Source organism: Gekko japonicus, unplaced genomic scaffold, assembly GCF_001447785.1.
Source record: "Gekko japonicus isolate JY-2015 unplaced genomic scaffold, Gekko_japonicus_V1.1 scaffold48, whole genome shotgun sequence".
NCBI classification, from domain to species: domain Eukaryota; kingdom Metazoa; phylum Chordata; class Lepidosauria; order Squamata; family Gekkonidae; genus Gekko; species Gekko japonicus.
Genome location: NW_015174273.1, coordinates 137,978 through 153,126, shown reverse-complemented (window position 1 = coordinate 153,126; position 15,149 = coordinate 137,978). Strand labels below are relative to the sequence as shown.

Genomic DNA, 15,149 nt, shown 5'->3' with positions numbered 1-15,149 from the left:
ACCAAAGGTGTGCCTCTCCAGCTAGTTTTCCTTTAGTCTGCAGGTAAGGCATGTTGTCTTTTTAAACCAGGGCTGCAGGTCCTCTCATTGCTCCAGTGGAGGGATTTGCCCCCAAACCACAGAGTTTGCCCAAGTACCAGAGTGTCCCCCCACACAACCTCCCCGATGCAATGATATCACTTCCAGGTGACACCATCACATTGGGGATGTAGCATGGCGACATCCCTGTTTCGCGTGGGGTTTCCCCCACCACCCATCTGGTCCACGGCGGGGAGAAGCCCCTAAAATCGGTGGATCCCTCGCCGGGACCTGTGGGATGGCAAGAAGAAATCATTTTGCAGGATGTCGTTAAGACCCATCAAGCCAAAGGTAGCCTACCAGCCATGAATGGAGGCCAAACAGGCTCAAAAATTCACTGGTTTCCACATCCTGCCTCCGACCGCAAGAGCAGACAAACTCCCAAGCACGGGGCAGGACACAACTCACGAACAGTTAGAAAATATTCTCTGGCTCCTCCTATATCTAATGCAAGATCCTCCCACATCCTGCCTCCGACCGCAAGAGCAGAAAAGCTCTCAAGCACGGGGCAGGACACAACTCATGAACAGTTAGAAAATATTATCTAGCTCCTCCTATATCTAATGCAAGATCCTGTGTGTTCTCACCAGTAGCCAGAATAACCTCATATCAATGCAAAGTGCTGCAATAAAACATGGTTTGAGCAGCTCTTATCAAGAGGGAATTTTAAGACAAGCTATCGTTCTGTCCCGGTTTAGGAAACACAAATTGCCACCCAATTTATAAGTTCATGGCTCAGTGGAGGTTAACCACTAGGCAAAGCTCAACAGTCATATTAAAGCAGTTCTGTAGAACAGGCATACAATTCAGCTTCCGTTCCTACCCATACAAACACCCCACCTACCATGTTTGTTGCACTCTGTCTAGCCTCGTTGAGCAGAAAATGTGAACATTTTGTGGCTTCTTTCCTATGTGTGTGTGTGTGTGTGTGTGTATTCAACTTCAGCCCCACTTATGCGTCTTGGCTGTGAGTCTGACTGGCCCTTCCTAATGGCTGCCCCCCACCCTCTTTTTTCCTGTAAGTGGGACTTGAGGATATTTCATTCCATTGTCTCTGATGAAGTGTGCTTGCACACAAAAGTTTATACTTTGAATAAAACTTTGTTGGTCTTAAAGGTGCCACTGGACTCAAACTTTGTTCTCTGTGTATATGTGTATATATATGTGTGTGTGTGTGTGTTGTCAAGTTGTAGCTGACTTATGACGACCCCGTAGGGTTTTCAAGGCAAGAGATGTTCAGAGGTGGTTTGCCATGGCCTGCCTCTGCATTGTGACCCTGGACTTCCTTAGTGGTCTCCCATCCAAATACTGACCAGGGCTGATCTTGATTAGCTTTCAAGATCTTATGGGATCTGGCTAGGGTGGGCTATCCCAGTTATGGCTGTTCCCTATACCAAGTCCCTAATAGTCAAACTACAACTTGCTAGGAAACTTGCTATAGGAAGTACTTCTTCACCCAAAGAGTGATTAACACATGGAATTCACTGCCACAGGAAGTGGTGGCAGCTACAGGCATGGACGGCTTCAAAAGGGAACTAGATAAGCATATGGAGCAGAGGTCCATCAGTGGCTATTAGCCACAAGGTATAGATAGGGGCTCTGGGGCAAGTGATGCTCTGTCTTCTTGGTGCTTGGGGGGGGTCAACAGTGGGAGGGCTTCTAATGTCCTGGCCCCACTGGTGGACCTCCTGATGGCACTGGTATTTCTGGCCACTGTGGGATACAGAGTGTTGGACTGGATGGGCCTTTGGCCTGATCCAACACTGGCATCTCTTATGTTCTTATGTTCTATACATTAGAGACAGTGTTCTCAGATCCCACCACTAGGTGGCAGAAAGAAGTTCATACATACCAATAAAAGGCATTTGCCCTAGGAATTAATTTACTCTTTTGGTTTTGCACAATCCCTAATAGAGAGGAGGTGGCTGTTTACAAGAAGTTGCACCTGCTAACCCCAACTTGGTGTCCAGTGATAAATGTCTGTGGCCACCCACTCAATATGGACTACAGAATATGCTGCTCTGCTTGCTTACCTATAAGGAAGTTCAGCACCTAAGTAAAGCTTTGTAGACTGCTGAAATATTCCCATAAGATGGAAAAGAGAGCAATGTAAACACATCCACACACTCCCCTGGGTTGTACTGGGAGCCCAAAGGTTTAGCAGAGTGATACCTTCCCTTTCCAACTGTCCCAAAATACATATCTCCTTTATGTCAAGTTAGCAAAAAGCAAGAGTTGGACTATAAGGAAGGCTGAGTGCCAGATAATAGATTCTTTTGAATTATGGTGCTGGAGAAGACTCTTGAGAGTCCCTTGGACTGCAAGAAGAACAAATCAGTCAATCCTCAAAGAAATCAACCCTGAATGTTCCCTGGCAGGCCAGATAATGAAACTGAAGCTCAAATACTTTGGCCACCAAATGAGAAGGGAGCACTCACTGGAGAAGACCCGGATGCTGGGGAAGATTGAAGGAAAAAGAAGAAGGGGATGGCAAAGGATGAGATGGTTAGACAGTGTTATCGATGCAATGAACAAGAAATTAAGCAAATTCCAGAGCACAACGGAAGACAGGAGGGCCTGGCATGATGTGGTCCTTGGGGTCGTGAAGAGTCAGATTCGACTGTGCGACTGAACAACAACAAGCAAAAAGCTTGGTTGTTAATGCTGATAAAACAGGTTGTTTGTGATGATAGGTTATGATACTTCCCACCATTAAAATCACCTTTCCCATTAGTTACTCACCACTTACTGGAAAATAAGACTGGATAACACTGATTTTGCAACACTGTTTTCCAATAATAGTAGTAGCAGTACACAAGCCATGTGGGTAGGTGGAAAGAATGTACACTGGGGGGAAACCCCCCACTCATGACACCACACTCAACCATGTAGGAGGGATAAAGGAGACTTATGGCGATCTGAGCAACCAGAATGCCCAATCCCCATCTTTGTAGCGAACACCCATTTGGCAAAAATTAAAATTTTAAATTGCATTTGTACTTTTTGTAGATCTGAATGGCATACCAGACTGCAAGCGTAATTTACCTGTCTCAATAGATGGACTGCAGTTATCATTGGCACTAGAGGTAGATGCCAGCTCTCCTTCAGAAGAGCACAACTCTCCATACTGCTTTTGGCACGCACAGCACCCTGCAGAGGAAAATAAAATGAGTTGACACCCCTGTGATGACGAGAAGACAGCATCTCTTGAGAAGGCGTGTCATCCTTTCACTATGGCAGCACAGGGTGAGGAAAGGGGAGTTTTAAACCAGGGGCCCTCTACATTTTTGAGCCTGCAGGCACACTTGGAATTCTGACACAGCATGGTGGGCATAGCGACAAAATGGCTGCTGCATGAAGCGGAGCCAGCCACAAGGTGATCGCCGCCGCTTCACTTCAGTCACACAGTGCAGATCTTTGATCTGAGGTGGCAGTTGCTGTCAAACCAATGTTTAAAAAACTCTGCACAGCCAATCAGACACCTTGCTGGGCAAAAGCCTTACCTGGCCCCACCCACTTCCTACAAACACTTAGCGGGTGCCATGTTGGCAAACCCTGCTTTAGATAGTGAATTATGCATGCACGTGGATACGTTTACACATAAACAGTAGTAAATTCAATTTACTTTCTGTTAGGCCAGATTCATTTCCCTTGCTGCCACTGGAAATCCCTTGATCCCAGTTTGGGGTCTGTTAAATCCAGGATCACAGGAGCAAGGGATTTTCAGTGGCAACCAGGAATATGAGAGTCAAAGGAGAGTTCCCACCCTCTCCAGTCTGTGTGGTTTGTGACATTTTTAGCCTTGCTGTCCAGCCCACCAGTTCGGATCTGCCTCCCAAGTACCCTCTATCACCCACCCCTTGCATGTCAGCATAGCTCCAGGGAACATTTTTCCTATATCAAGTGCACCTAGCCAGCAGGCAGTGTGTGTTCTCAGTGCCATACTTCACACCCCCACCTGTGTGTGGGCCTCCTCCTCCTCTCTGTGAAACGCTGGTTGTTTTGCTGCCACTGTGAACCTCACTCTTCAAGATTGGTAACTATTGCCTTCCCCGAACTGGTTTCTCCCTCTCCTCCCTTTATTTTCCTCTTAGCTAGCTTGTGTGTTGCCAGTGTGTTTTGTGTTTGTGTTTTGCTCTATTTCTTTTAAATAAAAAACTTTACCAGTTGTACATCTGACCAGTTCATTTTGAGAGTTCTCTTTAAAAAACTTTACCAGTTGTACATCTGACCGGTTCATTTTGAGAGTTTTCTTCAAGGAAAAATCACCATAAACATTGATGGTTTATGCGCTGTCTCCTTAAGCTAATTCCCTGAACTAATTAGGAGATCTTTGCATAACAGTCTCATGTTGGTCATTTGACATGTTCATCAACTGTGTTCGGGAAATTATTACAGCTTATGTAAAGTTTGCCCTGACTTTTAATTCAGCTTGATATTCATTTTTGCAGCTGCAATAAATACACATTTATTATTGTGTATATCACTTAATAAATATTTATTTTGATAATATTTTATCAGTTGTAGCTTGACCCTTCTAGCATTTTCAGTATATTTTGGGTTGAGTTCCCCCCCCCTTTTTTTCTTTATTTTATGCCAGTATTCACCATACCTTTTCCTATGGAAGAGTTTGCCAATGATTGAGAAACACGGGTTGAAGACGGGGATTGCTCATTTATATCCCTTTCGGGTTCCTCTGATCCACTCAAGTGGGACTGTTGGGTCAGGACTTCACAGTTGGCCTCTGGGCCAGCTCTGTTCATGCACATGAGTGACACACCTGAGATCAATATGCTGATGAATACAATTACTGCCGTGCCAATCATCTGCAAAAAGAAAAAAGGAAAAAGGAAGGCAGAGGCATTCTATCTGAAGAACATGCACGTATTTTGGGGGGGAAGTAATATTGCTTTTTTCTAGGACAGTGGTTCCAAGCTTTTTGGTATGGTAACCCGTTAAGTCCAAATTTACTTGGTATGGCAACCCACTTAAAAAAACCCAAGAGTGTGCACTAATCAATAAAAAAAGCATTGCAGCCTGACACTGGGTGAAAAAAAACACCTCTTGCTTCTGCTATACTTTTTATGTTGGATAATACAGAATGTATTCAGGGTCCTTGTCTGATTTGATTTTTGCTAGCCCTTTTGTTTTGCTTTTCTGCTGAAGACGTCTCGGCTACGTATGCTCTCTTCCCGCTAGGTTCTGTTCCTCTGTTTCTTGCTTCTCTTGGCTGATCTGCCATTGGTGCAATTTCCTTTTTAAAACCGACTGAGACATATCCAGGCATGCATCAGAAGGAGTTGTTATCCCTTGCCACTAGTAACCACTTTTTTTTGCTATCAAATCACAGCGGGTTTACAGCGACCCTGTAGGGTCTTCCAGGAAAGAGACGTTCAGAGGTGGTTTGCCGTCGACTGCCTCTGCATCAGGCCCCTGGGCTTCCTCGCTGATCTACCAACCAAATAGTAATCACAGCTGCCCTGTAGAACTTCCAAGATTTGACAAGATCAAGCTAACCTGGGCTATCCAGGTAATATCCAGCAATGTCCAGTGACCCTCCAGTAATCACACTCTACTCAGCCCTTGCAGTAGGAATGGACCCATTGATCAGGGAAATAATTATTTTCCTGAATAATAAAACATCGGGACTAGACTACTGGGAAAATGCAGTTTCTCCTCAAGCTGAAGTGCTTATGTCCAGTGACCCTCCAGTAATCACACTCGACTCAGCCCTTGCAATAGGAATGGACCCATTGATCAGGGAAAGAATTATTTTCCTGAATAATAAAACATCGAGACTAGACTCCTGGGAAAATGCAGTCTCTCCTCAAGCTGAAGTGCTACCTCCAGGAAACAGACACAACAAACAAGTCAACTGCATAGATATCCATGGGGGTGGTCTTCCCTATGGTCTTCCCTTTCCAGAGATCCTCAGCAAAATGTTTTACTATAGCCAGGGGAAAGGCAGGAAATGTATAAGATGTTGATTTTTTTTATTTCCTAAGAACACACCAAACATGAACTAAAACGCTTTCAGAACCCAAATCGTCCCTCAGCAAAATGTTTTACTATAGCCAGGGAAAAGGCAGGAAATGTATAAGATGTTGATTGTTTTATTTCCTAAGAAAACACCAAACATAAACTAAAACGCTTTCAGAACCCAAATCGTTTGAACACTGAAGTCTGCTAACTGCCATCTCTTAACTGCCGTCTCCATTTCTCCCAGAATGCCACACGGTTCAGTCTTAAAGGGGCAGCAGCATATAAACAATCATGGGTAAAAACCACCCCGTTGCGCAACACATTTTCTTTTCAGAAGAGCAACGGCATAAAGAGATTTGCAACCACTGTCCTGGGCAAAAGACAGCTCAAGAGATGTGAAGAGAAGGATTATCCGTACCTGGAGTTTCCCATAAAAAAACGCAGAGTCAATGACATCTTTATTTCGTTCACCAGCTAGTAACATGATTCCAATGAGAATTGCTGGGATTCTGCAACAAGGAAATGCAAGCTCAAATCATACACACAACTGGGCTGTGATTCCCACTAGATTGCTCTCGAAAATGAACCTCTGCTCACTTACCCCCAGCCAACTACCATGGTAACTCCAACAGGAACCTTGATGGCTTCTCTTTTTTTCAAAAGCAGCAGAGACAGGGACAAGAGACCTGGGAGAGGGGTCAGGGGGAGACACAAGAGAGACACGTGGTTTGTTGCTTTTCGGGAAGCAGATTCGCCGCCTGCAAGCAGGAAAGTGCTAGAGCAGGGGACCACAAAGGTGATGCCGAAGTGTGCCACGGCACCCACCGACACCTTTCTTGGCACCCACTAAATATTTTAGATCGTGGCTGGGGCCAGGCGGGCCTTTTGCCCTGGAAGGGTTATGATTGGCCACTGGAGTTTTGATTGGCCGTGTGACTTTTTAAAAATGCTGATTTGGCAGCAGCTGCCACCACAGCACAAGGATCTTCACTGTGTGACTGAAGGGTTGGACTAGATGACCCTGGAGGTCCCTTCCAGCTCTATGATTCTACAATTCTATGAAGGTACGCTGTGGCAGCCATTTTGTGGATGGCTCTGCCTCTCATGGCAGACGTTTTCTGGCTGTGCCCACCATTCCGTGCCAGCATTTCAAAGGTGCTTGCAGGCTCAAAAAGGCCGGGGACCTCTGTGTTAGCAATTGCCAAACCTTTTAACATAAGCAACAAGTCTAGCTGACTCGTGCCAGCATTTCAAAGGTGCTTGCAGGCTCAAAAAGGCCGGGGACCTCTGTGTTAGCAATTGCCAAACCTTTTAACATAAGCAACAAGTCTATCTTACTGTATGCATGAGGGCCAAACTAGATGGGACACCTGCTGCAAGATGGGTTGGGGCTCCCTGCCCAATTAACATCAGGGGATAAGTGAGGCAGATAAGCCCCGCCCTGACAGAGGTTTCGAGAGTCTACTCCCCCAAGCTGAATACGGCCCTGAAGCGCATGGGAATGGTTGTTCCCCTGTGCAATTATAAGTCATGTCAGGGAATAGACTTCACATCTGGTTTGACCCTGAGTCAGGCAAGGAATCCAGGTGCTCTTGGGTAGGAAGACCACAGAAGGGGTGGCTTGGCATGGAAAAAATGCTGGGAAGGAAAATTCCCAGGGAAGCGTAATTAAGGGGAGCAAATTGCAGAATCCCCATATGAGGATTTGCTATGCTAGGCGGCTAGCTTATTTAAATTCGACCGACAAAGAAAAGCTTACTTTTGCCTTATAGAAACAAGTACTTTCCCCCACTTACCTGTCCACAAAAAAGCACTATAAAGTGCACTATACAGGAAAACGAACACAAGTATTTGCACAGTGATACTTCTTTCCTCAATAGTGAAGTTCCACATCACCATTCCGATGCAGGCAACACACTGAAAAAAAGGTTAAAAATTAGTTGTTTTATTTCTTTCCAGGTTGGCAGCCCATTTAAAAAAATCCCAATAGATAAGCTTCAGTCATACAAATCATTTATGAAAACATGCACTTAACTCAACTGATGTACAAGAGTTTGCATGTAACTGAAATAATAAATCTGATGAAACACAACTCCCTTGTTTTCAGATATTGCACACATGTGATGTGTATAATTTCTGGCCAGCTCAAAAGAAGAATTCCATTATCAGTGACAGGAAAGGAGGAATGCCCCTAGACCTCATTAAGCGGGGCATTTTTCTAATTGATCAACATTTTTCTAATGATTCATGTAATTTACGGACATCTAGTGTAGTTTAAATGTAAAGTACCATAAAGAAAACAAACAGTAAAAACAACCTCTGCTTAGGCAAAGAGAAATATTGTATTTCCACCCCAGGTTTTTATGTCTTTTATATTTTTTATCAATATTGTAAGCCACCTTGAACACCATATGGAAGAATGGTGGCTACTATGGCCCCTGCCACATGGCAGGGAAAACACCCGGCAAAGCGTGGCTAAAAAGAGCTGCATCAAAAAAGAGACACACGGGCAGGATCCCACGGATCCCGTGCACCGCGCGCTGTTGCTCCCCGCCACGATCACATGCCGGGGAGGAAGGGAGGATCGGGAGGGGGAGGCTGCCGAACTGCGCATGCTCACGCATGCACAGTTCGGCTAGGGGCCGGGGATGAGCCGGCGGCAAGACGTGCCGCCGATCCCACAGCCAGGGTGATGCGGGGCAAACGGATGAACCACCGAAGGTAGGTGGTTCAATTTTGAAGTGCGTCAACGGGGGAAGGGCCGGATCGGAGACGGGAGCGCAACGCCAGCCAGATGTTGGCGTGGGATCGCGCCCGTTTGCTGCACTTCCAATCCGGCCCACTCCCGGCCCAAACTGCCCCGTATGAACAGGGCCTAAATGTTGTTTTTTTTTTTAAAAAACCCAAAATAAATACTAACACATCTAAACACATTCTTAAAACTAATACTTTCTGTTCTCAATGAGTTTCTAAGCAATTGTTTATTCAGGAAATACTCTGAAGACAGAACTGTTTGGATTCTATAGAGTACTTACCTGAGCAATTAGTAAGTTAGTTGTAAGCATGTGAGGAAGCTGTTTGTATTTTTTACTCAGAAGAATGACAGCAAGGGACCACACCTGAAACACAGATAAAGTCATGGCTTTCTTCACCTTTTCTCTTTTCAGCAGTTCTTATTTCAGCAGTTTTCAAACTTTCTATGTTCATGCATGCCCTGACCCAGCTGGCCCAATCTCATCGGATCTCAGAAGCTAAGCAGCGTTGGCTCTGGTTAGTGCACATGAATATTTTTAATAAAGTACCCAGCCTGATATGCCTTTGTTTGAAGCCTCAAACTTCTTCACATTAAAGCAATCAACCATACCAGATGTCAGGAGAATGAAGATGGAGAGAGGGTGGCTAATAGTGTCAAGGCACCCCTTATTTTATTGTGCACGCAAGAAATTACGGGATGCTGCATCCAGACACAGCTTCCTGACAGTCATGCACGTGGTAAGAGAGCGGCATAGACAGTCCTCACCCACATACTCTCCCCAACACCCAGACACAATCCAAATGAGTTGCAGGAAACCCAGTGGCAGGCACCATGTGTGGGAACCCCTGTTCAAGGCAACAGTTCCATTTTCCATTACTGGACAGACACACATTAATTTTATAGCTATTCTTTCAACTCATTAAGCTAGATTACATGATTGTACCAGTTTCTAACATGCTGCCTATGTCCTAACAACTGGCCACAATATTAACCATCAATTCACACCAGATATACTTTTTTCCGAACAATGATGCAGTTTTGATAGTTTGATACTTACCAAAGAAACAAGACTGACAATACTAATATCAAAGCTAACATTTTGGATTGCAGATGCCAGTTTCTTTGGCTCCATAGATGGAATAGTCAGCAGCCAAGCAGAAACATACATGATGGGAGCAGAGACAAAAGTGCTAATTACCATTCCAGACGTTATCTGCAATCAGAAAACAATATGACAGGCACATTTTAAAAATCACTAGTTACTGAAATTGTCCATGATAGTTTTGTTTCCTTGAGACCTCTGAGGGCAGTGGTTCTCAATGTGGGGGCCAAGGACCCCGGGGCCCCCCACAGAGGTATTCCAAAGGGTCGGCAATTCCGTATGTGCATTCAACATTGTCATTTTGATCTTTTAGCCATGATGTATTTTCTCAATCAAATAGTACAACTATAATTATGTAGGAGGGGTCCTTATACTCAAAAAGGTCTTAGAACACTACATTTTCTTGACAAAGGAACTAATCTTTTAGAAACACAAGCATCACAAAATCCTTGATGCTATGTACGCCCACTGTTGAATGCTGGTTTCAACCACAAAAAATCTCCCCTGCCAAAATTGTAAAAGAAGAAGTAGCCCATTAATCAGGTATGAGAAGAGCCTGAGAAAAGGTATGAAGCAGAAGAAATAATCTGCATGCAATTAATACTTTTAAAAAACCTGAGAGGACTAAATAATTGGGGCACCCATGGCTGGGGTTTCCATCAGATAGACTGTGAACTACCAGTCGCTCACCCAGCCAGTGCAGGGTACCTAGAGAGCCTGCCAAAAGACTGAAACGATCTGTTCTAGGTTGTTGTTGGTTGAAAATATTTTTTTAAAGGTTTTAAAGATAAGATTTTCTCTGTGTGGCTTAGCTGATAGCACATCAAAAAAAAAGGAGGGGCACCAAACCCCAAAATTGAATTAGGTACCACAAAAATTGAGCACAAAAGATATAAAAATGAATTAGACAAAATAAATCAATTTATTATACAGTGCACTTAAAATACAAATGTTAAAACACAGGCCTTGAATTCAGCCTTTAGACTGAAAGTTACCGGATAAAGTAGTCCTCAATATACAACATATACTAAAAATGAGTTTCTTAAAGTTGATGATATACAAACAAGACCATAGTAAACCTGACACAATGAGTATCTCTAAGTTGACAGTCCACACTACAGCCACAGTAAAGAAGACCAAATGCATTTCTGCCCCCGGGGCCATCTTCAGTGGTCACAAATACTCATTGAGTCAGGTTTACTGTGGTCTTGTTTATATGTCATCAACTTTGAGAAACGCATTTTTAGTATATATTGTATACTGAGAGCTATTTATTCAGGTGACTTTCAGTCTAAAGGCTAAATTCAAGGCCTATGTTTTTAAGTGAAATTGATTTGCTTTTATTTTTATAATATTTGTACTCAAACTTCGTGGTACCGAACTGCTTCACAAATGGCTTCATTTCTAGTACTCTTTTGAATCAATGTTTTGTTTCTAAGACACAAAAAAACTTGCTAACATGCGGGCAGGGGAGGGGGGTTTGGGAAGAGGAGGGACATCAATAGGGTATAATGGCATAAAGTCCCCCTTTCAAAGTGGCCATTTTCTCCAAGTCAGAGGTGGCCACACTGCGGCTCGGGAACCGCATGTGGCTCTTTCACATATATTGTGTGGCTCCCGGCAGGGCAGCTGGGGAAGCTAAGGTGAGGCATGCCTCCCTGATGGGTCTTCTCTTCTCCAGCCAGTATTCCCCTCCCTGGGTAGGCTTGGGTGGGGGAGCAGAGAAAGAAAGTAACTTTAACTTTAAATGTTTTCTCAAAATCAAGCTGGCTAGCATGGGGGTGTAGGGTTCGGAGAACACATTTAAAGTTAAAGTAGCTTTCTTTCCACCTCTCTCTCTCTCTTTCCCCTTCCTTCCTTCCTCCCTCCCACCATCTATTCGCTTTCTTTCATTTCTGTTTCTTTCTCTTTCCCCTTCCTCACCCCTCCTCCATCTATTTGCTTTCTTTCTCTCTTTTTCCCTTCCTTTCCCCTACCTCCCCCATTAATTTGCTTTCTTTGTTTCTCTCTCTCTCTTTCTGTTTCTTTCCACCTTTCATTCTTTCTGTCCATCTCTCTCTCTCTCTTAGACAAATAAATGCCATTAGCAAACAAATAAATATCATTGGACAAATAAAATATCACTATCAATATCTGTTTTTACCCCTTTTGTTTTTATTTGTGGAAGTCTCATTTAATGTTAATAAAAAGCAAATTTGCATATTATAAAATGTATGTAATATTTGTTCATGTCCTGTGGCTCTCAAACATGTCATATTTATTCTGTGTGGCTCTTACATTAAGCAAGTTTGTCCCCCCCTGCTCCAGGTGAACTGATCTCTGTCACCTGGAGATCAGTTCTAATAGCCATTTCCTCTTTCTCCTTTTTAGTTCAATCAATGACCTTGTCATTCTCCTAAGGAAAAAGAAGCAGCAGCAAATAATGGAAATCCTTTTGAAACAAAAAAGTTTGGGGGGGGGGAGCAAGTTTAAACCCCAGCTGTTATCAAGATTCCCTCCCTACACAAACCTTAATTTCCACTCCCACTGTTTAGATACCATCGAACAGTCTGAATTAAGACCCGGTTTAAAACTGCTACTGCTTCTTTTTCATAGTGGATACTTCAATCCTACATTTGTGCCCTGAGTTACAGGGCTCAGACACATACAATTTCTACTTCCATATTAAACTGCGTTGCAAATATAGCCACGCCAGGAGCAGCTGGAAAGACCCCATAAAGAAATGCATAGTTTGCTAAGCTGGTGTGGTTGACTAAGCTGTTGCTTTTGTCCAATAACTCCACCATTTCCCTGCAGAGAAGTGGCATCAACAGTCTGAAAGAAAGAAGGGGAAAGGGAAACACAGATTACTGGGGTGCAAAGCCCAACAGTCTGCAGCCTGCAACCTGAAGCCAAGTTCAATAAAGGAGTCCTTGAATAAAACAGCAAAGGAAGTCTGGGAAGAGAACTTTTTAACCTGGTGTGATATTTGAATATTCTTGGGCCACAATTCAATGCAAAGCTCAGCAGCCTTAAGTGCAGTGATTTCACTGGCACTCAAGTGTTCTGAATGGGTGTGGGTGTGAAAGCACTGCTATGTAATATTTGGCAGAGGAAGAAATTAAGCAGACTCACAAAGGGATGTGGCTTGGTTCTTAGGTTTTGCAAGGTATTAATGAACCCAACTACATGTGCAAATCAGAGTACCAGAAACATCTGATAATAAATTCCACCTCTCTTCTTGTGCTAAGTCAGTATTGGGTGTCGACAATACTTAATTCGCAATCTACTCAAACCCAGTCCTTTCTCCTACTCTGATTAGCAATTATAGTATTCAAAACATCCAAACCTGTTTCATGCTTCGTACTGCAGATATGTTTGTTAGCACATCCACTGTGTTCATGTGATTTACGCTAACATTTGGTAAGAGTTTTATGACTGAAAATGCAAACCTGGAAGCTAGTTAGGGATCGAAGAATCCCCCCCCACCCCCCGTGCGGAATTCCTGAACTTACACATTTGCAAATGCACATCCCCCTTGCAAAAGCTACGATGTTCACTGAATATACAGCAGACATACTGAACACACACACCAGCGGTGCAAACAAAGAGAAACATTTGTCAATATTGACTTATGTTCTCTAAATGAACTGAATATCTTCTTCCACTCACCCACGATTCAAATGGCATAGCCAAAGATACTTATTGCACAGCTGTATAAATAAAAGCGGCCCCGTTCAAGGGTGATGAACTTTCAGGAGTATCAGAAATAAACAAGTATGGACCCACAATCAATGCTCCCTCTAAGCTGTGGAGTCTTGTGAGCAAAAATTCTACTTTGTGAGCTCCTGGCATTAAAGTTGTGAGCGAGTGATTCAGCTACTGCATAAATTAGTTTGCTCTGGAGCCCTCCTTCCTGAGCTAAGACAAAAATGTGTGAGCTGGAGGCTAAAAAAATGTGAGCTAGCTCACAGTAACTCAGCTTAGAGGGAACACTGCCCACAATAGTCATGGGGTGGGATCCCCCCACTTTCTCCTAGGTCCAGGAGCTGCCTCAGACTCAGGGGCTGCACTGCTGGTGGCAGCAGGCCCAGTGCAACTCCTGGGTTGCCCTATGCAGCTCCCAGGCTACGATGCTGCCACGCTCAGCCTAGCATGATTCAGGGACTACGTCGCTGCCAGTAGCAGGCCCAGTATGACTCCAGGGTTCCCTGCTGCCAGCAGCATGCCCCACATGACTACCGGCCTACATGGTGGCCATCACCAGACCCAGAGGGGCTTCCGGGTTGCGCAGCTGCTGGTGCATGTGCAGAGAACGCTACTTTACTTGTCAGGGGACTTAAAAAAACAACACCCTGTATTTTTTTTTAATCAGATTTTTCTGCAAACCTGGGAAGTGCCCCAATTCTGAAGGAAGATCTCTTTTAGTGTCTATGTGGCCCTGATCTGAGGATTTAGCTATCCACTGATGGGGCCATGGGGAACTAATAGTATACAGATGAGGAATGCTTATAGTTGTTGCCAACTTCTGATTGTCAGCAACTTGTATTTCAGTACCTACCAATCTAAAATCCTAACATGGGCAAAAAGGTGGAAGACTGCTGGACATCACCTGGGGCATCACCTAGTTCTTGCTAAGGTTCTCGCCAAGAGTTCTCGCCAAGTTCTCGCTAAGGGAACTTTGGCATGTATGAAGTCCATACTTGGGACCTCGCAACAGTGAAGACAAAACACAGACATATATGCAGGTCCAGCACAAAGTAATAATCTGTATACTAATACCTAAATCCGCGCATCGGGGGCACCTGGGGGGGGAGATTTTTGTGCACACTTGGGGCAGTCCCCAGGTGTGCACAAAAATCTAAAAACCCGGGAAAAATATTGGGGGGATACCTAAATCCCCCCAAAAGTGACAGAGCGTCCCCTGCGCATGTGCAGGGAACGCTCTGCGAACTCCCTCGTCGCCGCCGCCGCTTGGGGGGGAAGGCAAGGGAGGGAGATCGAGCGGGGGGTGTGTGGAGGGGGGGTGGAGGAGACGGGGGAGAAACTGGCGGGATGGGGGGGAACTTACCTCCTCCTGCTACTCATGTGTGTCCCACCCCTTGTAATAATAATAATAATCAAGAGTCTTCCTACTCATGTTGGATTGGAGTATGCCTAACATTTCTGCAAGTGGAAGTGGGGGGACAGTTTTCACAAATTCCGTCTGCTGCAGATCTCCCCCCCCCCATGTGCTTCTCAGGAGGACCCCAT

At 44.4% G+C, this 15,149-nt stretch overlaps 1 protein-coding gene across 1 annotated transcript in view; it reads right to left on the bottom strand.

The window, feature by feature from the left end:
* GPR155 (G protein-coupled receptor 155) overlaps positions 1-15,149 on the bottom strand; it is a 56,130-nt gene that overhangs the window by 12,720 nt on the left and 28,261 nt on the right. The window contains exons 4-11 of the mRNA XM_015423740.1: positions 12,566-12,731; positions 9,873-10,028; positions 9,096-9,179; positions 7,857-7,977; positions 6,662-6,746; positions 6,479-6,569; positions 4,691-4,904; positions 3,124-3,228 (exon numbers count right to left, since the gene is read on the bottom strand). Coding sequence (XP_015279226.1) covers positions 3,124-3,228; positions 4,691-4,904; positions 6,479-6,569; positions 6,662-6,746; positions 7,857-7,977; positions 9,096-9,179; positions 9,873-10,028; positions 12,566-12,731 — 1,022 coding nt within the window. The remainder of the gene's footprint in view (positions 1-3,123; positions 3,229-4,690; positions 4,905-6,478; positions 6,570-6,661; positions 6,747-7,856; positions 7,978-9,095; positions 9,180-9,872; positions 10,029-12,565; positions 12,732-15,149) is intronic.